The sequence below is a fragment of the Microcebus murinus genome, chromosome 18 (genome assembly GCF_040939455.1).
Source record: "Microcebus murinus isolate Inina chromosome 18, M.murinus_Inina_mat1.0, whole genome shotgun sequence".
Lineage (NCBI taxonomy): Eukaryota > Metazoa > Chordata > Mammalia > Primates > Cheirogaleidae > Microcebus > Microcebus murinus.
This window is the reverse complement of record NC_134121.1, coordinates 29,083,572-29,109,625: the sequence shown is the minus strand read 5'-3', so window position 1 is coordinate 29,109,625 and position 26,054 is coordinate 29,083,572. Positions and strand designations below refer to the sequence as shown.

Sequence of the window (26,054 nt, the reverse complement as noted above, 5' to 3'; positions counted from 1 at the left end):
TAATAGAAAGTAGAATAGTGGTTGCCATGGACCGATGGGATAGGGGAATGGAGAGTTCCTGATGGGGAGAGTTTCAGTTTTGCAAGAAGAAAAAAGTACTGGAGGTGGATGGTGGCAATGGCTGCACAATAATGTAAAAGCTCTTAATGCCACTAAAAATGATACTACAGTTAAAAACAAAAAAGCAAGGTACTTCATTCTAAGCTTTGCAACCCTCACATTTCTGGCAGAGAGCAACTCCGCGAGTGAAGAGGCAAGATAAGCCTGGTAGCGCGGTTTCCAGAGTCCGCAAGAGGCAGGCCCAGGGCGGAGGAGGTGGGCCACTGGCAGCTGGGACCGGGGCTGGTAAAGGACATCCAGCGGCAGTCCTTTCCCAGGGGGGACAGAATGATGCGTAAGCGAAGATATTCTCAACTTCATTCACTTTCCTTGGGGATCTCCCTGCCAGGAATAAGAATTCTTTCGTCACAAGAAAGTCCTGAGATTCTCCTTTCCTTTCACAATTCCCTCTTAGTCAAAAATTTCCTTAACCTGGGGAGTTTCCCGCCTGCTCACTTATGAACCGCACCCCTCAGACCCCCGTTCCCTAAGATTCCACTTGTCCTGCAAGATGAGTCTCGGCCGCTGCCACACTAACCGTCACTCGCTCTGCCCCACCCGCCAAGCACCAGGGTGTGTGGGCGTGAGGGGCCGGCCTCGAGCGCCCCGGAAGTCACCGCCCTCCCTTGCCGGCGGAGGCGCCCGGGCGGGCTTCGCGGCTCGGGATTGGCGGGAAGGTGGGGGTGACGCGTTACGTGCGGTGAGGCGGCCCCCCCTCCGCTCATGCGCGCGGTTAGCGTGGGGCGGGGCGGAGTGTGTGGCCCTTGGCGGCCATTACCCGGAACAATCCCTGGCCTCGGGTCAGGTGACCCTTGGCGGGGCTGGCGGGAGGAGGGCGCGGGGAGGGAAGAGGGCGTGAGGAGGGAAGGGAAAGGAGGAGAGAGGAGAAGGGCGGAGTAGAAGGGAGGGGAAGGGGGCGGGGTGGAAGCGGGTCACGTGATTCGGCATGGGGGCGGTGGCGGCGGCCGGGAGGAGCCGCCGGGGCAGAATCCGCACTTGTTAGTGTGGGGGGAGGTGGGGGCGGGGGACGCCGACACCGTCACCCAGGGACGCCGAGGAGAAGGCGGGAGGGGGGTGGGGGCGAGATCAGGCTCCGACCCCCGGCCGAGGGGATGAGGGGAGCATGGGCGCCAAGGAGTCACGGATCGGATTCCTCAGCTACGAGGAGGCGCTGAGGAGAGGTGAGGGGGGAGGGGTCTGGGCGAGCTGCCGGGGAGGCCCGCGACGGTCTGCCCGGAGGGTGGGTGACCGGGAAAGGAGAGGGGAGGTTGAGGGTGTGGGGCGCCTGAAGCGGAAGGGAAAGGCAGCCAGTGCTGGGGAATATTATGAGGGAGTGAGGTCAGGTGGGAAGCAGTGTTTGGGAATTGGGACCGTATGGAAGGGGGCGAAGCTTTCCCTGAGAGAGGGGCATCAGGCGCTGGCAGGGCAATGTCCGTGCTCTTTGGTGGCGTTGTTGTCCTGGATGTGTCCAGGGAAGTCCTCTTCTCCCCATTTTCTTGGGTGGCTCCAGGGCCTTCTAGTCCCCCTCATCCTTCACAGCCATTTTCTCATGTCACTCCTTCATAAAAACCTCCAACACCACCCTAACCTGGTTCCTAATAGCCTTAGCTGGAAGGGAGAGAGGAGGCGGCTACCAAGCGCTCTTCTTTTTGCTATACTGGAACGCCTTCCTAGGGGGGAGTCTCTGCCTTTTCCAAGGGCCTTTGCCAGTCTCTTGGGGGCTATGACCAACCACTCCTGCCACCCCTCACCCTTTGAGCGGCTGACTTTGATAAGAACGACCTGAAATTAAGTTGTGTTTGAGGTGAGGTGAGATGAGACTTGGCAACTGGCGTTGCCACAAGACCTTGTCTTAGGTTTCATCTCCTCAGTCGTTGACCAGAGCCTTTTACTGTATTTGATTCCCAGTTCATACCCCCTCCCACCCCATAAAATGGCATTCGGAAGTCCAGCATTCTGATATTGTGTTATAGCTCCCTTCAGAGACTGGCCTCGCTGCCAGTCCCGGCCTGCTGCTTATTGGCTGTGATGCACTGTATATTGTTAACAGCCCCAACCCCCTTCCACTTACTCTGATACCGCTGTCCATGAGCACTAAAGCACACGCTAACTGGAAGTGTCTATTGCACAGTTGATGGCCGGAATATTATGGCTGGGATTTGAGTGTGTGTGTGTATGTGTGTGTGTGCGTTTCATTTCGACATGTAATGGATGGATATTCTTCGTTAGAAGTGAAAAACGTTAAGATTAGGTGCTAGGCAGTATTAACAGGTTTTTAAGTCAGGAAACCAATCATGCTCCAGGTGGTTTTAGTAGCTAAGGATATAAAATGAAAATTAGGTTCAAAAATAGGCATTCAGAATGAGACTTTAGGAATGAACTCTTGTTCATATATAGGAAGAAGAGGGATAAGTTCAGTGGGCCATCCTTTGACAGCAAGATACAGGGTTTAGATGCATTGGTTGTGGACTTATCAGAATAATAACAACAAAAAAAAGCTTTTTATGTCTTTTTTCCTGTGGAACAGTATAATGATTGTTCTTGTGGACAATCTTATTTGAATTTTTTCCCCCTGCTTCAATATGAGAAATATTCCAAATTCTTGATGTGTTTCCAGCCCTAGTAGGGTAGTCATTTCCGGGATGCTGTTGAGCCTGACAGATCTGGTCTCAATTAGGCAATAGCTTACATGACATGAAAGAGGACATTAGTCAAACTGATTTACAGCTTAAAGGTTCAGAAGTGTTTCTTAAGTTTGAAGGGTGTGAAGCCAGTGATGTACCTGGCTTTAAGAAATTGTAAAATTAAACCTTTATTCACCTCTAACCTACTTAATCTCATTTCAAACTAAGATTGTATGTTTGTTAATACAAATTAACTCTGCATTTTAAACTGATCTGACTGAAGGTTTTTGATTAGTTAAGAAGTGTCTGCCTGTTGAATTCTAAAACATGTATTTGAAGAGGTAGCAAAATATTTGTTAAAACTTTACTTGTAACTATTGCTTGAAGGAATTCTTTATATCAGTTTTGCTGCAGAGGAAAATTAAAGCAAAAAAGAGAGAAGCAAGTTGATAAAATAGCATTTCTAAATGTAAACCAGGAACCTTTTTTTTAAAGAGGGTAACTCACTTAAACATGATACCGTTTGCTTTAATAAATGTCAGACTTTAATATAAAGTATCTTTCAGTAAGATTACAGAAAGTTTATAAAACTTTTGATAGAGCTAAAAAATGGTTTAAGAACCTTTTTTGGGCACTTGAATAATGTAAATAGGTACTGAAACCTGCATCCATTGGTTTCATCTGCTTGTTTATATTGTATAAGGTGAGTTGGGGAGAGTAGATAGGATTTGATGGACACTCATTAGTCCAATGTGTGTTATATGAATCATTGTACAAGCGAAAAACAAGCTTGATAAAGCTACTGAAATACTTGCCCCATTGGCTTTACTTAAAATTATTGAACACTAAATAATGCCTATCCGTAATTAGGTAGTATTTAAAAAAAACTCAGGTATATATTACCACATACAAACATGGAATTGCAGGCAGTTTATCTTGCAAAGTGGGGCTTTGGAAATGAAGTGTTATGTTATTGACAGATAACACTTACTGGACCTGAGTGGAAGGGCAGTCTAGTGACTTCACTTATATTTTAGAAGCTCTAGAAATTAGGAAGATTGGTTTTGTGTACAGGTTTTAGCTAGATTGCATGTCAGTTATATAAACCTTAATGGTTTTCTGAAAATGTACTTTAAACATTTTTATGAAGATATATTATAATGGTAGCTTTTAATTTTGCCTTCTGTATGTGATTTTAAATATCTTGATAGAACACAAGGGAAAACTTGATTTCTTGTTTATATTGCATGTATTTTCTAAGGAAGTATACTTGTATTTTGTGGATACTGAGACTTTTAGCAGTCCTGTCCTGTTCTCTTTTTTTTTAAAATTTTTTTGAGACAGAGTCTCACTCTGTTGCCTGGGCTAGAGTGCCCTGGCGTCATCCTAGCTCACAGTAACCTCAAACTCCTTGGGCTCAAGTGATCCTCCTGCCTCAGTTTCCCGAGTAGCTGGGACTACAGGTGCACACCACCTCGCCCCGCTTATTTTTTCTATTTTTATTTTTTTATTTATTTTTTTTTTTTTCAGCACTGAAGTCGATTCAGCAATTTTTCTATTTTTAGTTGTTCGGCTAATTTCTTTCTATTTATAGTAGAGATGGGGTCTTGCTCTTGCTCAGGCTGGTCTCAAACTCCTGACCTCAAGCGATCCTCCGGTCTCAGCCTCCCAAAGTGCTAGGATTACAGGCGTGAGCCACTGCCCCCGCCTGTCCTCATCTCTTTATTTCCCCTCCTTATTGCATCAGTTTATGGGTTGTATATTCTTTTTTTTTTTTTTTTTTTTTTTTTTAAGACTAGTTAAGTGCTCTAGTGAGGAGGGAGTTTATGGGTTGTATATTCATAAAAATGCATTCCAAATGCTTAGAACACAACATTCAAAAAATGTTGAATGAAAGATGAGTTGCAGTTTAGAGCATTTTAGAACTCCAAGAAACCCTAAATATGTTCTCTAGTTTTTTAATTCTTACTTCTCTGCTTCTTTCTCCTTTTTTCTTCTTTCTGGAAACTGAGGATTATAAGACCTTTTTTTTTTTTTTTTTTTTTTTTTTTTGCCAGAATTGGCTGAATTAAAATGGTTCTTAACTTTTAAATTGTGATAATAAAATATAGTGGGTGAATTTCTTTTAATCCCTTTCTTTAATTAGAATTTGGTGCTTATGTTAGACTAAGTAGCTGAGTGATGAACTATATATAGTGTGCTACAGAGTTATATTGTGGATTCATATTTTCCAGTGTCCCTTTGCTCATTCATTCAACAGATTTTTACTAAATGGATTAGGCACTGAGGAAATGGTAAATAAGACCCTCTCTCTAGAAGCATATAGCCTGGGTCAGTGTTACTGATCTACACTGAATTGTATAGAGATGGTCCCTGACTTATAATGGTTTGACTTATGATTTTTTTACTTTATCATGGTGCAGAAACTTTATACATTCAGTAGAAACTGTATTTCAGTACGGTATTCAATAAATGAGACATTCAACACCTTAGTGCAGGCATCCTCAAACTATGACCACATGCGGCCTGCCGAGTTTTTGCCGCTGCTGCCTGTCTTGCTGCTGCCTGTCCTGCTTAGCGGCCGACTTGTCCCAGGCCCACAGTGCGCATGTGTGGAATGTGCGCTGCACTCTCCAACACCCCTCCAACGGTCTGAGGGACAGTGAACTGGCCACCTGTTTAAAAAGTTTGAGGACCCCCAGCCTTAGTGCAGAATAGGCTTTGTGTTAGATGATTTTGTCCAACTGTATGCTAATGTAAATATTCCAAGCACAATTAAGGTAGGCTAAGTGTATTAAATCTTTTTTTTTGAGATAGCGTCTTGCTGTGTTACCTGGGCTGGAGTGCAGTGGCATCAGCATAGCTCACTGCAGCTTCAAACTCCTGGGCTCGAGCCTCCTGCCTCAGTCTCCCAAGTAGCTCAGACTGCAAGCATGTACCACTATGCCTGGCTAATTTTTCTATTTTTTTTTTTTTTTTTTTTTGTAGAGATGGGGTCTTACTCTTGCTCAGTCTGGTCCTGAACTCCTGGCCTCAAGTGATCCTCCTTCCTCAACCTCCCAAAGTGCTAGGATTACAGGCATCAGCCATCATGCCTAGCCTTTAAATACATTTTTGACTTATCAACTTAATCATGGGTTTCTTGGGAGATAACCCCATTGTTAAGTCGAGGAACAGCTGTTTGTATGTATTAAAGTGCATGCAAGACTACCCATAGGGGGTGAGAATAAAATATTAGAACTTTTGTTTATAGTAGTAATTTGTGTATGTTTAATGTCAGATACAATATGTTCAAAAGTAGTATATACATGTATATCATTTATAAATGATTAACATATGATATATTAGCATTTAATACACTTAGCCTACCTTAAATGTGCTTGGAATATTTACATTAGCATACAGTTGGACAAAATCATCTAACACAAAGCCTATTTTGCACTAAAGTGTTGCATATCTCATTTATTGAACACTGTACTGAAATACAGTTTCTACTGAATGCATAAAGCTACGGTACCATAGAAGGAAGTACTATAGGAATGCAGAGAGTGTGTGGGTATCTGCAATGGCCTGGGTGGTAGCCCTGCACTCTATTCATTTTATAGCAGGTACTCAATAATTGTGTGTTAAGGAATTTAATTTCCAAGTTACTTATAGGTTGTTTTGTTTGCTAGTGGAATAATTAAGCATGTAATAGTTGAAGATTCCAGTACTTTTAATTTTGCTTATCTACCAACCTTAAAATGCTCTAAAACAATGAATCTCCCACCAAGATTTTGTTCACCATTTTCTTACTATTAATATTAAAATTTCTGCCAGCATGGTGGCTCACGCCTGTAATCCTAGCACTCTGGGAGGACGAGGCAGGCGGATTGCTCGAGCTCAGGAGTTCGAAACCAGCCTGAGCAAGAGCGAAACCCCGTCTCCACTATAAATAGAAAGAAATTAATTGGCCAACTAATATACATAGAAAAATTTAGCTGGGCATGGTGGCGCATGCCTGTAGTCCCAGCTACTTGGGAGGCTGAAGCAGGAGGATCGCTTGAGCCCAGGAGTTTGAGGTTGCTGTGAGCTAGGCTGATGCCATGGCACTCACTCTATCGTGGGCAATAAAGCGAGCTCTGTCTCAAAAAAAAAAAAAAAATTAAAATTTCATTAGAATTATACTACCTATGATGTGATATTAACTGGTCTAGCATAATGTGTCATTCTATACATGAAAATTGAATTTCTGAGATGCACTATGTATTCACCTTTGTTAAAGCACTTATTTGCCTTCATATGAATTTGTTAAATTCACCAGTGAGCTCTCTAGTATTAGTGTGGAATTGTCAGTATTAGTGGTGATATCACAGGCTGGTTAGTAAAGCTCCCCATTTAGCAAACTGGACAGCTGTTGTTTGATTTTTCTTGTTCATTGTCTGTCTTTGTGCTTTACAGTGACAGCACTCAGAGTTGCCTTCCAGAAGGATGTGTATGTAACTTAGAGTTGACATTGTGATGCCCAACCAAATAGCCAGGTGTTTTCTCAGGAGGAGAAACGGAAGATTTTTGACACTTGATTAAATGCTAGGTCATAGGAAAAGTTAGGGAAGTGATTATTATTCTTGCTGCGGTTGTAGAAAATCTGTTTTTGGAGCACTAGAGTAATGCTGAGAGTTTGAATTAGAAGCTTTATGTTACACATTTGCAGTGGTGTGGGGATTTTTATTTATAAATTAAAAGTTGGTGGTTTGATAGTATTGCTGAGAAAACTAAGATGGGGCAGACAGTTCTTTTCATATTATATCCAGCAAGCATGGCTTCTTTTTTCAGAGTTTGTTTATGCTTCTGCTTTTGCCCATGGGGCCTCATGATATTTGTGTTTAAGTTGAACCTTCTCATCTCTTTTTTACATGCCATTAAGTCCTCTTATTTAATAATAGAGAGTTCTTGGAGGTTAAAGGTGGATAGATAGTTAATTACACAAAAACCTGATAAAACTAGCTTTTTGACTATTTACTTTTATAGTCAGAGACCTATTTATTCTAAGACCTATGTATTCAAAGATGACCAGTATTCAAGGACTTCCCTTAATACCTCTCTTTATTAGAGATTTAATATCGTTAACATAAGGCTCTTTATTATAGGGAATTCTCAAGCTTATAACTATCTTGTGAATAAGATTCAGGAAAACTGATATTTTGAAACCTTGTTATAACACGTTTCTTGGAGTCCTTGATATTGGACTGCATTAAAAGTAAAGCTATGTTAAAATGAAGTTTTATGGAGGAAGTTCTTCAGTGCCTCTTTCATTTCTATAACGAAGTTAGGTTGTTCCAGCATCTTACCCCTGTGAAAAAAGCCTTTTAACATTTGCTGTGGTGGTCTTTTGGTAATGACTCATGAAAGGGTCTGGAGAGATTCCATTACAAAAATGATCCTTCTTTGTATTATCATCAAGATAGGCCTCTACTAGTCATGGGAAACACTATGGTAAATGGCACCATTATTTCAACCCAATTACTAAAGCCAAAAATCTAGAGACATCCTGAGTTCCTCCCTTTCTCTCACTATCTGGCCTATCCTTTTATCTCCAGTTGAATCTGTCACCAGTCCTGTTAGTTTGGTACCCAGTCTAGTCTGTTAACTTTTGCTTATCTTCATTGCCTCCACTCTAGTCCTAGCTGCCATCATTGCTTGCTGAAAGATACCCTGTAGTAGTTTCCTAGATTCATACAGCAGAAACTCTTAAAATCCAAATCAGATCTTCCCATTCCTTTCTTTAAAGCCTATATTAATAATTAGGGAAAAAATGTAGTCCTTATAATGGTCTACAAGGCTCTAAAGCTTCCTACTTAAAACTGTAACCTCAATCATAGTAATTTCCCTCTTAGTTTCCATATACTAGCCACACTATCTTTCTTTTTGTTCTTAGAACACTGTTCTGGCTTACAGCACTTTGTATTGCCACTTTCTCTAATTTTGGAAAGGCTATTTACAAATTTTTACATGTCTGGCTCATTCTCATATCTCATGTCCCTAGTTCAGATGGCCTCAGGGAAGCCTTTCTTTATCACTTTATACAAAGTGGTATTCTTTTGTCACTATTGCAATATTCTGAATAGTTTCTTTGTAGCTTTTTACCATAATATGTAATTATAAGGTATATTGTCAGGAATGTTGCTGAATCCCCAATGCCAGGATTGGTGCAGTGCCAGCATGTTTTAAGTGCTCTGTAACTATTGGATGTCTGGGTGAATGTATAAATGTATAAATGATGGAGAGAAGATGTGGAGAACTTGGGGAGTAAAAAATGGAGTATGGACAGGGATTGAGTATACTAAGCATATCCATCTCAAAATTTCTTTTCCTGGCCAGGTGCAGTGGCTCACGCCTGTAATCCTAGCACTCTGGGAGGCCGAGGCGGGCGGATTGCTTGAGCTCAGGAGTTTGAGACCAGCCTGAGCAAGAGCGAGACCCCGTCTCTACTATAAGTAGAAAGAAATTAATTGGCCAACTAATATATATACAGAAAAAATTAACCGGGCATGGTGGTGCATGCCTGTAGTCCCAGCTACTCGGGAGGCTGAGGTAGCAGGATTGCTTGAGCCCAGGAGATTGAGGTTGCTGTGAGCTAGGCTGACGCCATAGCACTCACTCTAGCCTTGGCAACAAAGCAAGACTCTGTCCTCCTCCCCAAAAAATTTCCTTTCCTGTAACTGAAAATGTTTGTGCTAAAAGTTTTGAATAATAGTTAAAAATGTAAAAATGTAACAGTATTAAACTTAATGTGTAATTTTGTCTGTTTAGTTTAAATACTTTTTTTTTTTTTTTTTGAGACAGAGTCTCGATTTGTTGTCCAGGCTAGAGTGAGTGCCATGGCGTCAGCCTAGCTCACAGCAACCTCAAACTCCTGGGCTCAAGCGATCCTCCTGCCTCAGCCTCCCAAGTAGCTGGGACTACAGGCATGCGCCACCATGCCCGGCTAATTTTTTCTATATATATATTAGTTGGCCAATTAATTTCTTTCTATTTATAGTAGAGACGGGGTCTCACTCTTGCTCAGGCTGGTTTCGAACTCCTGAGCTCGAGCAATCCGCCCGCCTCGGCCTCCCAGAGAGCTAGGACTACAGGCGTGAGCCACCCGGCCCGGCCTAGTTTAAATACTTTCACCTAGTGTAAATCCTTGAGAGACTAATATGGGAGTATGTATTGTGCTTGTTAACACTTGGGAATGCCTTTTGGTTATGTATAAAATTTAATAATTTTGCTCACAAAATGATCACTTTTATCTGATGTTGTTCATGTACTTTTTCTCACTGAGAAGTATCGTCCTGCTGCCATGTATGAGGTTAGAGTCGGAAGTGTATTTGCTTAAAGTGTTGTAGAGAGTTACTTTGAAAGTTGAGAATAAAAGTTCAACATACAGAGCTCTCTCATTGGTTCTAAATAGTGATGATTTTAAATTAAATTATACTACTTTATACTACTAGCTTTTTTTGGCTTAAGATTCTTTTTCTCTTATATTCCATGACTAATGCTTTTTACCAATTTTTATTTTTATCATAGTGATATATGCACACAATTTAGGATAAAATGATAACGTAGGGCTTGTTAGGAAAACAATACTGCCCCCATTCCCCACCAGTTTTTCTCCAACCCATGAGCCAATGATTTTGACATTTAAATTTATTAATTTGGTCTTTACCTTTGTATTTCAAAATAATATGTTATCTATGTTATAGATATGTTAATATGTTATCTTTTTTTTTCCACTTAAGGCCTATTTATTGGCTTCCCTTTATTGAACATGAGGATTTAGCTTTTTATCCTATTGCTACCATCCTCCAAAACACACATGTTCTTCCTCTCCTCCTATTTCCTCATCCTTAGTATATATGTATTTCAATTTTGGTTAGATCAGTGTCAGTGTTTACACAAGTAGGCCTTTATAAATGCTGTTTATACCTAAGCCGTTTAATATACTAGGATTACTTTTCCTGTGTACTTGATTTCCCCCTAAATATTTCATTTATTGATTGATTGAGACAGTCTTGCTCTGTAACCTGGGGCTAGAGTGCTGTGGTGTCGGCCTAGCTCACAGCAACCTCAAACTCCTGGGCTCAAGTGATCCTCTTGCCTCAGCCTCCCAAGTAGCTGTGACTACAGGCATGCACCATCACACCAGGCTATTTTTTTCTATTTTTAGTTGCCCAGATAATTTTTTCTATTTTTAGTAGAGATGGGTTCTCACTCTTGCTCAGGCTTGTCTCCAACTTCTGACCTCATGCGATCCTCCTGCCTTGGCCTCCCAGAGTGCTAGGATTACAGGAGTGAACCAGTGTGCCTAGTCATAAACTCATTTTTAAGACCAAATTTTAAGTATTTTCTCTGTGAAGCAAAACCCTGACAAGTTTATTAGTCTTGAAATTAGGGCAGTGTATTATTTTTTATTTCCAGAAGCTAGTGTATAGTGGCTGGCATGAAGTACATGTTCATTGACAAATTGGCATGCATTTTTCCCCCTGAATTATGTGGCTTGCCAAATCTTTATCTGTCAAAACTAAGCCCAGAAGTTAAGTTCTCTTAGAGGCCTTCCCTGATACTGCTCCTGCTTTTTTTCCCCTGTTTTGCTGTAACAAACTTTCACTGTAGTGGTTATCCCACGGCATTACAGTTGATAGTTTAATTGGCTGTCTCTACTTTTTGGCAGTTCTGAAATGGTGAAAATAAGGATTTGGGACCTAGAAGGTATCTGGTAGGGGCTTGTTAAAATGTTGACTGAGTGAATAGGATAGTTTAATGCTGTGTAAATAAAGGAGAAGCCTGATAATACAACTAATAGTAATAATCTGGTAAACTACTTTTTACAGAGCAAATTATGTTTGTTTCATGACATTTATGCAAATATTCAAATGTTCCAGGAATATAAATATTTAAAATTTGAGTTGCAAATAATGCCTCCTGGCTCTAAACCACAATCCACCAAGCAGTTAGTAGTAAATACAAAGGAAAAAGGAAACACGGCCTTATATGCAAGGACTAGCAGATTTCTAATTTGTGTTATATTAGCACCTTTTTTTAAGTTTGGGTGCTCACTTTTTGAAGGTGGTGAGCCTTGGTTTGATTCATTCTGAGACATTTCTTTTAAACAGCAATGTACTTAGTAGAGTGAATAGGGAACACTGGAAAATCAATTCAAAATTCAGGCCGGGCGCGGTGGCTCACGCCTGTCATCCTAGCACTCTGGGAGGCTGAGGCAGGCGGATTGCTCGAGGTCAGGAGTTCGAAACCAGCCTGAGCAAGAGCGAGACCCCCATCTCTACTATAAATAGAAAGAAATTAATTGGCTAACTAATATATATAGAAAAAATTAGGTGGGCATGGTGGCGCATGCCTGTAGTCCTGGCTACTTGGGAGGCTGAAGCAGCAGGATCACTTGAGCCCAGGAGTTTGAGGTTGCTGTGAGCTAGGCTGACTCCACGGCACTCACTCTAGCCTGAGCAACAAAGTGAGACTCTGTCTAAAAAAAAAAAAAAAAAAAATTCAGTGCAACTTCATTTGATGCAATTCTGGTGACATAGTGAGACCCTGTCTCCAAGAAAGAAAGAAAGAAAGAAAGAAAAGAAAAAACATCCAATTTTTGGAACCTTTGAAACCATTTTTCCCTCCTATTATTTACATAATTTAATATGTATTCCTACTTAAAATGTTTAACCTTTTCTCTACAATGATCATTGTGTGGCGCCAATTAGTTCTTCTCATTTCATATTTCTGTGATTTTCTTTTCTGGAATGACTTTTCTGCTTTCATCTATTCTAATAATCTTATGTTGTACAATGTGTTGGAAAGGCAAGGTAAAGTTAAATTATGAAGAGTGTATTCTCATTTGAATCTGTCTGTCCTTCTGGACTAAGCCTAAATCTTAACTTCCTTCTCTGGAACTTTCCTGGACTATCTAGCACTTATTTATTTCTTTTGAATTCCTGTGACTCTTAAATTTGTATCCTTTGTATTTGAATATTTTTACATATGTATGGTATTGCTCTATGTGTGTTAATTTAATCTCCCAACTTGATTGAAAGCTTCTTGTGGCAGAAACTTTTTCTTAAACTACTTTTCACTGTTTTAAGCATACAAGTTTAACGTATGCTTGATGATTATGAGAACCATATGGTTATAGTCATTGTTGTTTTTATGATTATGATTGTTGCTTTTTAAAAATCAATAGTTACTTACTTTTCTTTCAGCGCACCTTTTTACATTTATTTCCATGTCTTATTCCAAATGTTAAATAACATATGGCTCATATCTTAAAATTTTAATTTGTGAGTTTATAGGCATATGACTGAATTTTATAATTATAGGTCTCAGAACTGTACTATATGGCACGTCTCTATGTGTTAGAATTTATTAGAGGATAGAAAATTGTAGATTGCACTGGAATTTAGAAGACATGCTCCTTTCATATTTGTGTCAGTATTTATTTATTTATTTATTTATTTATTTATTTATTTATTTATTTAGTTAGGGTCTTGCTCTGTTGTCCAGACTGGAGTATAGTGGCATAATAATGCCACCTCAAACTCTTGGGCTAAAGTGATCCTCCCACCTCAGCCTCCCCACTGTCTGGGACTACAGGCATGCGCCACCATGTCCAGCTAATTTTTTCTCAAATTTTTTATAGAAGTGGGGTCTTGCTATGTTTTCCAAGCTGGTCTTGAACTCCTGGCCTCAAGTGATCTTCCTGTTTCAGCCTCACACCTGGCCTATTTGTGTCAGTTTGAGGGTCTGAAAATGCACACACGATGTCTGTCAACTAGTGCCTGTTGTGATTCTGGCAAGGATAAGCTAAGCTGAAAAGGGTATACTTGCAGCTGTCCTGAGTATCCTGAGGATACTAGTATCCTGAGTCCCCTATATTTGTTTTTTTTTTTTGTTTTTTTTTTCTTTGAGACAGAGTTTCGCTTTGTTGCCCAGGCTAGAGTGAGTGCCATGGCGTCAGCCTAGCTCACAGCAACCTCAAATTCCTGGGCTAAAGTGATCCTTCTGTCTCATCCTCCCGAGTAGCTGGGACTACAGGCATGTGCCACCATGCCTGGCTAAGTTTTTCTATATATATTAGTTGGCCAATTAATTTCTTTCTATATTTATTAGAGATGGGGTCTTGCTCTTGCTCAGGCTGGTCTTGAACTCCTGACCTTGAGCATTTGCCTTGGCCTCCCAGAGTGCTAGGATTACGGGTGTGAGCCACCGTGTCCAGCCTCCTAATAGTTTTTTTAAAAACTCCTATTTCCTTAATTTATGCCAGAGCTAATTTGACATTTGCATTGCTTTACAACCCTTTCTAAAAGCTATATATTTGTCTAATAAATAAATATAAGCAGCTTTTTCTCATATATGAGAGAAAAAGCAAAAAATTGCACTAAATTATGATTTCTGTCTGTAATAGGAATATAGCTTCCTTATAATCAGTAATGTATTTTTGACTGTGTCTTAGGATCATTGTACTATTTTATATGAATTTTTGTCTGCTCTTCACAAACTCAGGCATGTATATTGTTTTGGCTTTGCCAACTTTATTATTGTGGTAAAATATATATAACATGAAATTTACTGTTTGAATTATTAACTTTTTTGTGAGACAGAATGTCACTCTGTTGCCCCTGCTAGAGTGCTGTGGCATTATCACAGCTCACTGCAACCTCAAACTCCTAGGCAGTTTTCTTGCTTTGGCCTCCCAGAGTGCTAGGATTATAGGCATGAGCCACCATGCCTGGCCATATTTGAATTATTTTTAAGCATATAATTAATGACATTAATTAAGTATATAATTAGTGACAATATTGTGCAACCATCACCACTATCCATTTTCAGAACTTGTTCCTCCTCCCTAATAGAAACTCTGTACTCATTAAATAGTAACTCTTTATTCCCCTTTTCCCCAGTCCCTAGTAACCTCTATTCTAGTTTCTGTCTCTAAATCATTTGCCTATTGTATGTATCTCATATAAATGGAATTATACCATATTTACCTTTTCACATCTTGGCTGGGTGTGGTGGCTCACGCCTATAATCCTGGCACTCTGAGAGGCCAAGGCGGGAGGATTGATTGAGGTTAGGAGTTCGAGACCAGCCTGAGCAAGAGTTAGACCCTGTCTCCGCTAAAAATAGAAAAATTAGCTCGGCATGGTGGCATGTGCCTGTAATTCCTGCTACTTGGGAGGCTGAGACAGGAGAATCACTTTCTCCACTAAAAATAGAAAAATTAGCCAGGCATAGTGGCACGCACCTGTAATCCCAGCTACTTGGGAGGCTGAGGCAGGAGAATTGCTTGAGCCTGGGAGTTTGAGGTTGCTGTGAGCTGGGCTGATGCCATGGCACTCTACTCAGGGCAACAGAGTGAGACTCTGTCCCCCCACCCCCAAAAAATTTACCCTTTCACATCTTAATTCACTTAAGATAATGTTTTCAGGCTTCATCCATGTTGCAGTATGTAGCAGAATTTTATTTCTTTTTATGGCTGAATAATTCATATATATAACATGCAATGTATATATCTATTATACATACATTCATCTCTTGATGGGACATGTGGACTGTTTCCACTTTTTGGCTTTTGTGAGTAATGTTGCTGTGAACATTGGTGTATAAGTATGTGCTTGAGTTTCTGCTTTTAGTTCTTTTTGGGTATATACTTCACAGTGGAATTGCTGGGTTGTATGTTAATTCTATGTTTAACTTTTTGAGGAACTGCTAAACTGGTTCCACAGCTACTGCACCATTTTACATTCCCACCAGCAATGCACAAGGGCTCCTTTTTGTTTCTCCATATCCTATACTATGCTTATCTTATGTTTTTTCTTTTAATTAATAACCATCCTAATGGGTATAAAGTGGTATCATTGTGGTTTTCATTTGTAATTCCCTAATGGCTAGTGATATTGAGCATCCCTTCATGTGCTATTGGTCATTTGTATATTCTTTCTGAAGAATTGTCCATTTAACTCCTTTGCTCATTTTTCAATTGGGATGTTTGCTTTTTTGTTAAGTTGTAGAGTTCTTTATATATTCTGGATATTAATCCCTTGTCAGATATATGATTTGCAAATATTTTCTCCCATTCTGTGGGTTGTCTTTCATAGTCTTGGTAAAAGTTTTAAATTTTGGTGAAGTCAGGTATATAATTTTGAATTTTATTTTGTATTATAATGTAATTTTGACTTTAAATGATGTTGTAGATTATGCAGAGGCTATAACTACAAAGCTCTGATTAATTGACTCCACAGCTACAGAAAACCAGAGTAGAAAGAACCCTACTCCCAAAATAAAGAGAAAATGATATTGTGTAAAAGCAATGCTGCTTGTAATGAAAGCAGGGAGAACCAAATTTATTAAATCTTAGCCAGAGTGGAAAATCAGGATATTTATTAGGGAACATCAGAAAAGGTTGGCCTTTATTATTGCAAACATGTACACAGTGGAAGACAGTGGGTAGTCTCTACCTTAAGATGAAAAATGCCTTGTGTCTTTATGAAGTTTGAAATTTAACCTGTTAACCCAATGGCTATAAGGGGCCTAGGCCTTATTTGTTACATGTGCTACTGGAATAGGGACCATTTGAAGGTTAAGAGGGTGCTTAATGCTGCAAATGACAGTTACATGTTTTAAAATCTTTTGCTTTTGTAGGCACCCTTTTAATGAAATTCTGTGTTTTTAACTTTTCTTAAAACTTTCTATCTGGGGGCAGGTTCTCAAAAGATAAACCTATGTTAACAGACATAAATATAGATTAATAGGTGAGTTTAAGGGGGTGGTAAATACTGACTGAAAGAGGTTTCTTTTAGATATGTAACCTTTCAAATATAGCCCTTTGCATATCAAAATTTTATTATGGCAATGTTCTTTGTGCATTTTTATTAGAGGTTTTCAGCCTTTCATCTAATAACTCTTCTAGAAATTTTTATCTCTTGGCAGTGGCTTTTTACAACTTAATATATTAGAGAAAACTTTTATTCTAGACTGAAGGCTGTTATGCCAATATTTTAGTACAATTTTTTTCAAACTTTGAACACTTTAATTGTGAGTGGCTTATTTGATGATTAATAGTTTAATACTGTGTTTAACATTAATGTTGGCTGGGTGTGGCAGCTCATGCCTATAATCGCAGCACTTTTGAAAGCCAAAATGAGAGGATTGCTTAAGGCCTGGAGTTTGAGACCAACCTGGATAACATAGTGAGACACCGGCTTTACAAAATATATATTTTTAAAAAATTAGCCAAGCCTGGTAGTGGGCAGCTATAGTCCCAGCTATTCCCAAGCCTGAGATGGGGAGATTGATTGAGCCCAGGAGTTTGGGGTTACAGTAAGCTATGAGCAGGCTGTTGCCCTACAGCCTGGGCTACAAAGTGACACTCTATCTCAAAGAAAAAAAGCAAACAAAAACAAAATTAATGTTTAATATTGAGCTATGTAGCTTAGTGCAGTTATAGTAAGGTACTCAAAAGAAATTTGATTTTTTTCATCTTTTACGAGTTGTTAATTTTCATAAAATAAAAAAAATCAGATTATAGTTAGCAAAAAATTGGGTGAGAGTGAAAATGCAATGCATATTCTGATTTACTATATGTTGATTACATACATTGGAAGATAAGGATTATCCTGTGTTTCCAAATTACTTTAGAAATTAAAGATTTTTTTTTTCTTTTACTTTTAACTTGAAGTCAATCAAGGAAATAAAGATTTTTTTGGAAAAATTAAAACAACAGGTCAAAAATTTTAGTTTTTTTAGTTTTCTCCTTTTTTTGGCTTATATTTCACATCTCAGCTCTGATTGACATATTAGAGTTATTTCTGCAGCTTTCTACTAAATTGCTTCATTTTTTGAGACAGAGTCTCACTCTCTTGCCTTGGCTAGAGTGCCATGGGTTCAGCCTCGCTCACAGCAACCTCAAACTCCTGGGCTCAGGCAATCCTTCTGCCTTAGCCTCCTGAGTAGCTAGGACTATAGGCATGTGCCACCATGCCTGGTTAATTTTTTTTTTCTATATATTTTTAGTTGGCCAATTAATTTCTTTCTGTTTTTAGTAGAGATGGAGTCTCGCTCTTGCTCAGTTTGGTCGAACTCCTGAGCTCAAACGATCCGCCCCTTTTGGCACTGAGCCAGCATGCCCAGCGTCTACTAGATTGCTTCTACCAAGGTTGATTAGATAAAGGCCTTATCTATAGTATCTACTTAGCTCTACTACATTTAAAACAGAAAAAGGAAAAAAATAGCATTCACTAAAGAGAGTTTAGTACATATTGTCTATGTACTTCTTGATTGTACGTGTGATGTTTACTTCTATAATGCAAATTCTAACATGCTATATGGTTTATGGTGTATTATAGATGTTCCTTTAAAGGATCAATGATAAAGATTAAAATTACTAAGATGGAGAATAAATATTGTGTATAGGCATTTCTTGGTTTGCATAGTGGTATGGGACTATAAAAAATGACCATGCAAGATGAGGCTATTCAAAGCAGTCAAAATTCATCAATGGGAAAATAACAATTGATCTGTGTGACCTTTAAAAATTTTTGTCAAAACATAAAAAGCTGGCCAGGCGTGGTGGCTCATGCCTGTAATCCTAGCAATCTGGGAGGCTGTGGCAGGCGGATCGTTTGAGCTCAGGAGTTCAGAGACCAGCATGAGCAAGAGTGAGAACGTCTCTACCAAAAATAGAAAGAAGTTAATTGGACAGCTAAAAATATACAGAAAAAATTAGCCAGGCATGGTCGTGCATACCTGTAGTCCCCGCTACTCGGGAGGCTGAGGCAGAAGGATTGCCTGAGCCCAGGAGTTTGAGGTTGCTGTGAGCTAGGCTGATGCCATGGTACTCTAGTCCGGGCAACAAAATGAGACTCTGTCTCAACAAAACAAAACAAAACAAAATTAAAAGCTCACATTTGATTATAAATGTATAGAGAAATTTAAAAAAATAATAAGATGAATATATTGGTAGTATGTTATAATTTAAAATACCACAATTAGAGTATTTTACTTCTTTGTAAAAAAATCTATCAAGAGTAGTTTGAACAGTGGTTGCCTTGTTGTATAACTTATTAATAAATAATATTTAGTGCTTTTTCTATGCTGAATGGCATATTCTTTTCTTGCTTTGGATCAGCTTCTATCATTTTTTCTTTCGTGCTTTCAGTGTTGTGAGATATCTCTGAGAGTTCTGTTAATGTAAAGCCTTTTTTTTTTTTTTTGCCAGTGTCACCTCTCCTGGATATCTTCATCCTTTTTATCACAATCACTTTTTCTCATTTATGTTGAGACATTTAAAAACTGTTAAAGTAGAAAAAATGAAATCTAATAAGAAGTCACATTTCCCTTTTAGAAGACTCTCTTTTGTGTATATTTTATTAGTTTCTTTTGCCTTCCTTTCCTCTTTTTAAAAATTTATGGTCCATTTTTTTTTTTTTTTTGAGACAGTCTCATTTCGTTCCCCGGGCTAGAGTGCCATGGTGTCAGCCTAGCTCACAGAAACCTCAAACTCCTGGGCTCAAGCAAGTCTGCTGCCTCAGCCTCCCGAGTAGCTGGGACTACAGGCATGCGCCACCATGCCCATCTAATTTTTTCTATGTATATTAGTTGGCCAATTAATTTTCTTTCTATTTATAGTAGAGTTGGGAGTCTCGCTCTTGCTCAGGCTGGTTTCGAACTCCTGACCTCAAGCAATCCGCCCACCTTGGCCTCCCAGAGTGCTAGGATTACAGGCGTGAGCCACCACGCCCGGCTGGTCCATGATTTGATCTGACAAAAGATTTCTTATGGTTATTGGAATAAATAAATAATTGAATTAAATAGTAATTAAATATTTATCAAGCACCTATGCCGTTCTAGGCTCTGAGCTGAGGGCTGGAGATAATCAAGACAAATAAGATACAGTATTACCCTTTTAAGTATATGGATAAAGAGCTTATTATCCATATATGAGAAGATATAGCAGGATTATGAAGGAGAAATTTTGGGGATGAAAGGAAAGAGGAGGTGCCATTTTAATGAAGACTTAAAAGAGAATTACATGTTGTTCAGGTGGTCTTGATAAGAAGTAGGGTAGTATTGACAGACAGGGAAGGAACATTGTAAACAAAGACAAAGGGGAACATCAACTACTAATCAACAGCACTTTTGTAAAATTTATTTTAAAAGTATAAAAGCAATATTACAATATTACTGAGATTAGAAAAGAAAGGGAGAAAATTTCACTAATGATCCCATCACCTAACATAGCTAATTATTTGCTTTTACTCTTTTCAGATTAATGTTTTATATTGTTTTCATCATAATGTACCTACAATTTTATATCTTTTTCTGAGATACCTATTTTTATCAGTGTTATATATGACTATATAGTCATGTGGTGCAAAATGATGTTTTTTTTTTTTTTTTTTTTTTTTTTTGAGACAGAGTCTCGCTTTGTTGCCCAGGCTAGAGTGAGTGCCATGGCGTCAGCCTAGCTCACAGCAACCTCAAACTCCTGGGCTCAAGGGATCCTCCTGCCTCAGCCTCCCAAGTAGCTGGGACTACAGGCATGTGCCACCATGCCCGGCTAATTTTTTGTATATATTAGTTGGCCAATTAATTTCTTTCTATTTATAGTAGAGACGGGGTCTCGCTCTTGCTCAGGCTGGTTTCGAACTCCTGACCTCGAGCAATCCGCCCGCCTCGGCCTCCCAGAGAGCTAGGATTACAGGCGTGAGCCACCGCGCCCGGCCCAAAATGATGTTTTGATCAACAGTGGACTGCATATATGACAGTGATCTCATGACACTATAGTGGAGCTAAAAAATTTCTTTTGCCTAGTGAAATTGTAGCTATTTATTGTATTATACTTGTTATCATTATTTTAGACTGTACTCCTTCTACTTATAAAAAAAAGTTAACCATAACAGTTTCAGACAGGTTCTTGAGGTATTTCAGAAGACATTTTTATCTTAGGAGGTAACAGCTCCATGTATATTATTGCCCCTGAAGACCTTCCTATGGGACAAGATGTGGAAGTAGAAGTCAGTGATATCAAGGATCCTGATGCCATATAGGCCTAGGCTCAGGCATGTTTTTGCGTCTTAGCTTTTAACAAAAAAGTTTAAAAAAAAAGCTTATAGAATAAGGATTTAAAGACATTTTTGTACAGCTGTACAACATGATTGTGATTTTTTTATTTCTGATTTTTTTAAAGAGATGGGTATTGCTGTATGGCCGAGGGTCAAACTCCTAGGCTCAAGCATCCTCCTGCCTCAACCCTCTGAGTAGCTGGGACTACAGGGATGTGCCGCTGTACCCATGTTTGTGTTTTAAGCTAAGTGTTATTACAAAAGAGACAAGTTAAGAAGTTTATGAAGTAAAAAGGTTACAGTAAGCTAAGGTTAATTTATTTTTGAAGAAAAATTTTTTATGAATTTAGTATAACAAGTGTATATTTTATAAAGACTACTATAGTACTCTATATACCTCCTAGGCCTTTATATTCATAGCTTACTGCAACCTTGAACACCTGGGCTCAAGTGATCCTCCTGGCTCAGCCTCCCAACTAACTGGGACTACAGGCCAGCAGCACCATGCCTGGCTAACTTTTTTTTTTTTTTTTTTTACTTTTTGTTGAGACAGGGTCTTGCTATGTTGCCTATGTTGGTCTCAGAACTCCTGATCTCAAGTGATCCACCAGCCTTCGGGCTCCCAAAGTGCTAGGATTACAGGCATGAGCCATGGCACTTAGCGATCTGTACCATTTTTTAATCTTTTATATCATATTTTTACTGTACCTTTTTGTACATTTAGATATGTTTAAATATACAAATACTTACCATTGTGGTAGAGTTGCCTACAGTATTTAGTACAGTAACATGGTGTACAGATTTGTAGCCCAGGAGCAATAGCTATACCAATATAGCCTGGGTGTATAGTAGGTTATACCATCTAGGTTTGTTTAAGCACACTTTATGATGTTCCCACACAGATGAAATCACATAACAATGCATTTCTCAGAATGTATCCACATTGTTATATGACACATGACTGCAGTTTAAAGTGTTAAATAGTTTGAACAATATTTGTTAAATGAAAATCTGTGCCCTGAACTTCCTTGGCATTTTTTCCTTCTCAAAGACCACTTTATATTCTTTTAGTTGATCTTTGTTATTTGGTATTGATTTTTCAGTTTTATCACTATCTGTTGACTTCCCGCTACTTAGCATGAGAATTTTTTTTTTTCTCCACAAAGTTACTGGTCTGAATTAGTATGAGAATTTAGCTTGCTTTCCCCTCCTTCCCCCTCAGCCACTTCCCCTTCCTCTCCTCCTGTTACTTCATCCTACCACAATAGTTATGAGGTAATTTTGGTTAGATAAATAAATGTTCAGTGTTTACCTTATTATGCTTATATACATAGGATTCACAGCTGAAGTAGCATAGTAAGCTTTGATTACTTTTCTAGCAACTTTTATTTACCTTGGAGCTAATAATTGTGGTTTTATTTTTGTTTGCCTAGTATTCTAAATACTTATCACTAATTCAACACTAAACTCTGTCACTTGCCCAAGTCTCTTCTTTTTTTTTTTTTTTTTTGAGACAGAGTCTCACTTTGTTGCCCAGGCTAGAGTGAGTGCCGTGGCGTCAGCCTGGCTCACAGCAACCTCAATCTCCTGGGCTCAGCGAGCCTACTGCCTCAGCCTCCCGAGTAGCTGGGACTACAGGCATGCGCCACCATGCCCGGCTAATTTTTTTTTTGGTATATATATATATTTTAGTTGGTCAATTAATTTCTTTCTATTTTTGGTAGAGACGGGGTCTCGCTCAGGTTGGTTTCGAACTCCTGACCTTGAGCGATCCGCCCGCCTCGGCCTCCCAAAGTGCTAGGATTACAGGCGTGAGCCACCGCGCCCGGCCTGCCCAAGTCTCTTCTTAAGACTATCAGATGTTGGCCAGGGGTGATAGCTTAAGCCTGTAATCCTAGCATTCTGGGAGGCCGAGGATCGCTTGAGGTCAGGAGTTTGAGACCAGCCTCATCAAGAGTGAGACCCTGTCTCTACTAAAAATAGAAATAAATTAGCCAGACAACTAAAAACAGAAAAAATTAACTGGGTGTCATGGTGGGTGCCTGTAGGCCCAGCTACTTGGGAGGCTGAGGCAGGAGGATTGCTTCAGCCCAGAAGTTTGAGGTTGCTGTGAGTATTCCAGCCTGGGCAACAGAGTAAGACTCTGTCTCAAAAAAAAAAAAAGATGTTGGCGGTTCCTTCTCTAGTATCTCATGTGGCCTTCTCATTGGCTTCAAACTGGACTGGTTACTCTTGGAACCCATCCCATAGTTATGCCCTGTGAATTCACTTATCTTTATCCTAGAGATTCTCTTGTACTAGTCCTCTTGTTATCTGTATCTCATGTGTTCTGATTTCTGAATTTTATTTCATTTTGGTGGATCACTTCCTCCAGGAACTTTTTGAGAAAGAGTTTATGTGAGGTAATTTATTTGAGATTTGTAAGTCTGAAAATATCTTAAATCTGTCCTCATACTTGACTGAAAGTTTGTCTGAGTTAAACTTTTAAGTCAGAAATCATTTTTTTATTTTTACCTGTCAGGGGAGGTACCATGATCACGAAGGTGGTTTTCTCAGGGTGAGGCTTATTCATTGCATTCTGGATGTGCTGACTTCTATGATTTCCCCAAATGTGGGAAACTGAACTGCATAATTTGTGGTACTAGGGGACTGTGTTCACGCTTTCCCCTGGGGAAAAAAAATTCATTTTCCTTCAGCATTTTAAAAATGTATTGTTTTATTTTTAGCCTCGCTTCCCATGTTGCTGTTGAGGTATTTAGTGCCATTCTAATTTTTGGACTGTTGTTATTTGTTTCTATTTATAGAAGTTTATAGAATCTTTATCCACAATGTTGTACAATTTTACAATAATGCCCTTTGGTATAACTCTGTTTTCACCTATTTGCTTATAAAAATGGGTTCCTTTAATCTGAAGGCCAGTGTTTTTTAGTTCTGGGAAATTTAATTATTTCCTGTCTTCTAAAATTCCTGTGTTTGTTGGGTCTCCTGGATGGATCTTCTAATTTTCTTACCTTTTTTCATCATTGTCATTTTACTACTTTTTGAGAGATTTCTTCAACCTTCTAATCTTCTAACTTTTCTAATTGATTTTATTTGTTTCTCTTTCATTTTTTAGGTTTTGTGTTTTTTTGTTTTGTTTTTTAAAGACAGGATCTTGCTCTGTTGCCCTGGCTAGAGTGCTGTGGTATCATCCTAGCTCACTGCAACCTCAAACTCCTGGGCTATAGTGATCCTCCTGCCTCAGCCTCTCAAGTAGCTGGGACTACAGGTGTGCTCCATGACACCCAGCTAATTTTTTCTTACTTTTTGCAGAGACAGGATTTTGGTATGTTGCCTAGGCTGATTTTGAACTCCTGGCCTCAATCAATCATCTCACTTTGTCTTTGCAGGCATGAGGCACCATACTGGTCTTGATTTTTTTTTTATATTACATAAATATTTTCTCTTTAAATACCTTTTACTTTAATTTTTTAAAAAAAAACAATGTCTCACTGTGTTGCCCAGGCTGACTCAAACTCCTGGCCTCAAGCAGTGCTCTTGCCTTAGTCTACCAAGTAGATGGGACTACAGGCATGTACCACCACTCCTAGTCTGATAATACCTTTTAGATTTTAACATTTAAAGAACTATATTACTGTTTTCTGAGATTATCTTGTTGTATGGTAATATTTATTTGTCCAAAGGATATTAAATGCTAGTATGTAGCACCACCCTTATGGTTTTATGGCCATTTTTTACAGTCTTTTGGGAAAGAGAAGTCTCCAGCTTTGGTGACAGCAAGACCCTATTTCTTAAAAAAGAAAAGAAAATGTGACATATATGCACCATCAAATACTACTCAGCTATAAGAAAGAATGAAATCAAATCTTTTAGGCCGGACATGATGGCTCACACCTGTAATCCTAGCACTTGGGAGGCTGAGGGAGGAGGATCACTTGAGGCCAGGAGTTCAAGAGCAGCCTGAGCAACATAGCAAGACCCCAACTCTACAAAAAAAATTTAAAAATTACCTGGGTGTGGTGGTGTGCATCACATTTTCTTTTCTATTTTAAGAAACAGAGTCTTGCTGTCACTAGGCTAGAGTACAGTGACACATTCTTAGCTGACTGCAACCTCAAACTCCTGGGCTCAAGTGATCTTCCTGCCCCAGCCTCTGGAGTAGCTGGGAATACAGGCGTGGGCGGCCATGCCCATCTAATTTTTTCTATTTTTAGTAGAGATGGGGTCTTACTGTTGCTCAGGCTGCTCTTGAATTCCTGGCCTCAAGCGATCTTCACTTTGGCCTCTGAAAATGCTGGGATTACAGGTGTGAGCCACCATGCTTGGCCTCATTTTTTCATTTTTAAGAGCTCTTACATTTTTTATTTATTGAAAGTATCATATGGCAAATTTGCATGTTGTTTAACTTTGCGTTTGATAAAATGTACTTAAGTATACACTTCAGTGAGTTTAAAAGTACATATACCCATGTAGCCCACCCTCCTATCAAGACACAAATTTTAAGTGTACAGTTCAGTGAGTTTTGATAGATACTTTATACTCATGTTATCACCAGAGTCAAGATACAGATTATTTCTGTCACTCCAGAAAGATCCTTGGTGCCTTTTTCCAGTTCATCATCCCCACCCACCAGGACCAACCACTGATCTGATTTCTGTCACTATAAATTTCATTTCTTCTTGTACTTAATATAAATGGAATCATATAGTATATATCCTTTAGTATCTGGCTTGTTTTATTCAACATGATGTTTGAGAGATGCGATATTCATCCATATTGTTGCTGAGTATTACACAGTTATTTATCCATTCTGTTGGACATTTGAGTTCCAGTTTTGGGCTATGAAGAATAAAACTGTTGCAAACATTCTTGTACAAGTATTTTTTTTTGTATATGACGCATATGCAGTCATGGGTCTCTTAAATACGAGGATACATTCTGAGAAATGTATCATTAGGCGATTTTGTTGTTCAGCAAACATCATAGTGTGCATACACAAACCTAGATGGTATGGTTTACTGCACATGTAGTCTATATGATATATCTTACTGCTCCTGTGCTAGGAACAGTTTGTTACTGTACTGAATACTGTGGGCAGTTATAACACAATGGTAAGTATTGTGTATCTAAACATAGATAAACACAGAAAAGGTACAGTAAAAATGTGATATAAAAGATAATAAATGATACACCTATATAGGGCACTTATTAGAATGGAGCTTGTAGGACTGGTGCTTGA

The 26,054-nt window shown here is 39.1% G+C and overlaps 1 protein-coding gene and 1 non-coding gene across 3 annotated transcripts in view; both read left to right on the top strand.

Annotated features, from left to right (window-relative positions):
* The first annotated feature begins 1,151 nt into the window (after positions 1 to 1,151).
* USP32 (ubiquitin specific peptidase 32) overlaps positions 1,152 to 26,054 on the top strand; it is a 205,514-nt gene continuing 180,611 nt past the window's right edge. For both annotated transcript variants that reach the window (XM_012777151.3, XM_012777062.3), the window contains exon 1: positions 1,152 to 1,280. In XM_012777151.3, the coding sequence (XP_012632605.2) occupies positions 1,223 to 1,280 (58 nt within the window). In that variant the 5' untranslated portion in view covers positions 1,152 to 1,222. The remainder of the gene's footprint in view (positions 1,281 to 26,054) is intronic.
* LOC142862198 (U1 spliceosomal RNA) lies at positions 23,322 to 23,485 on the top strand. The gene has a single exon (XR_012913285.1). It is a non-coding gene; the product is annotated as a U1 spliceosomal RNA (small nuclear RNA).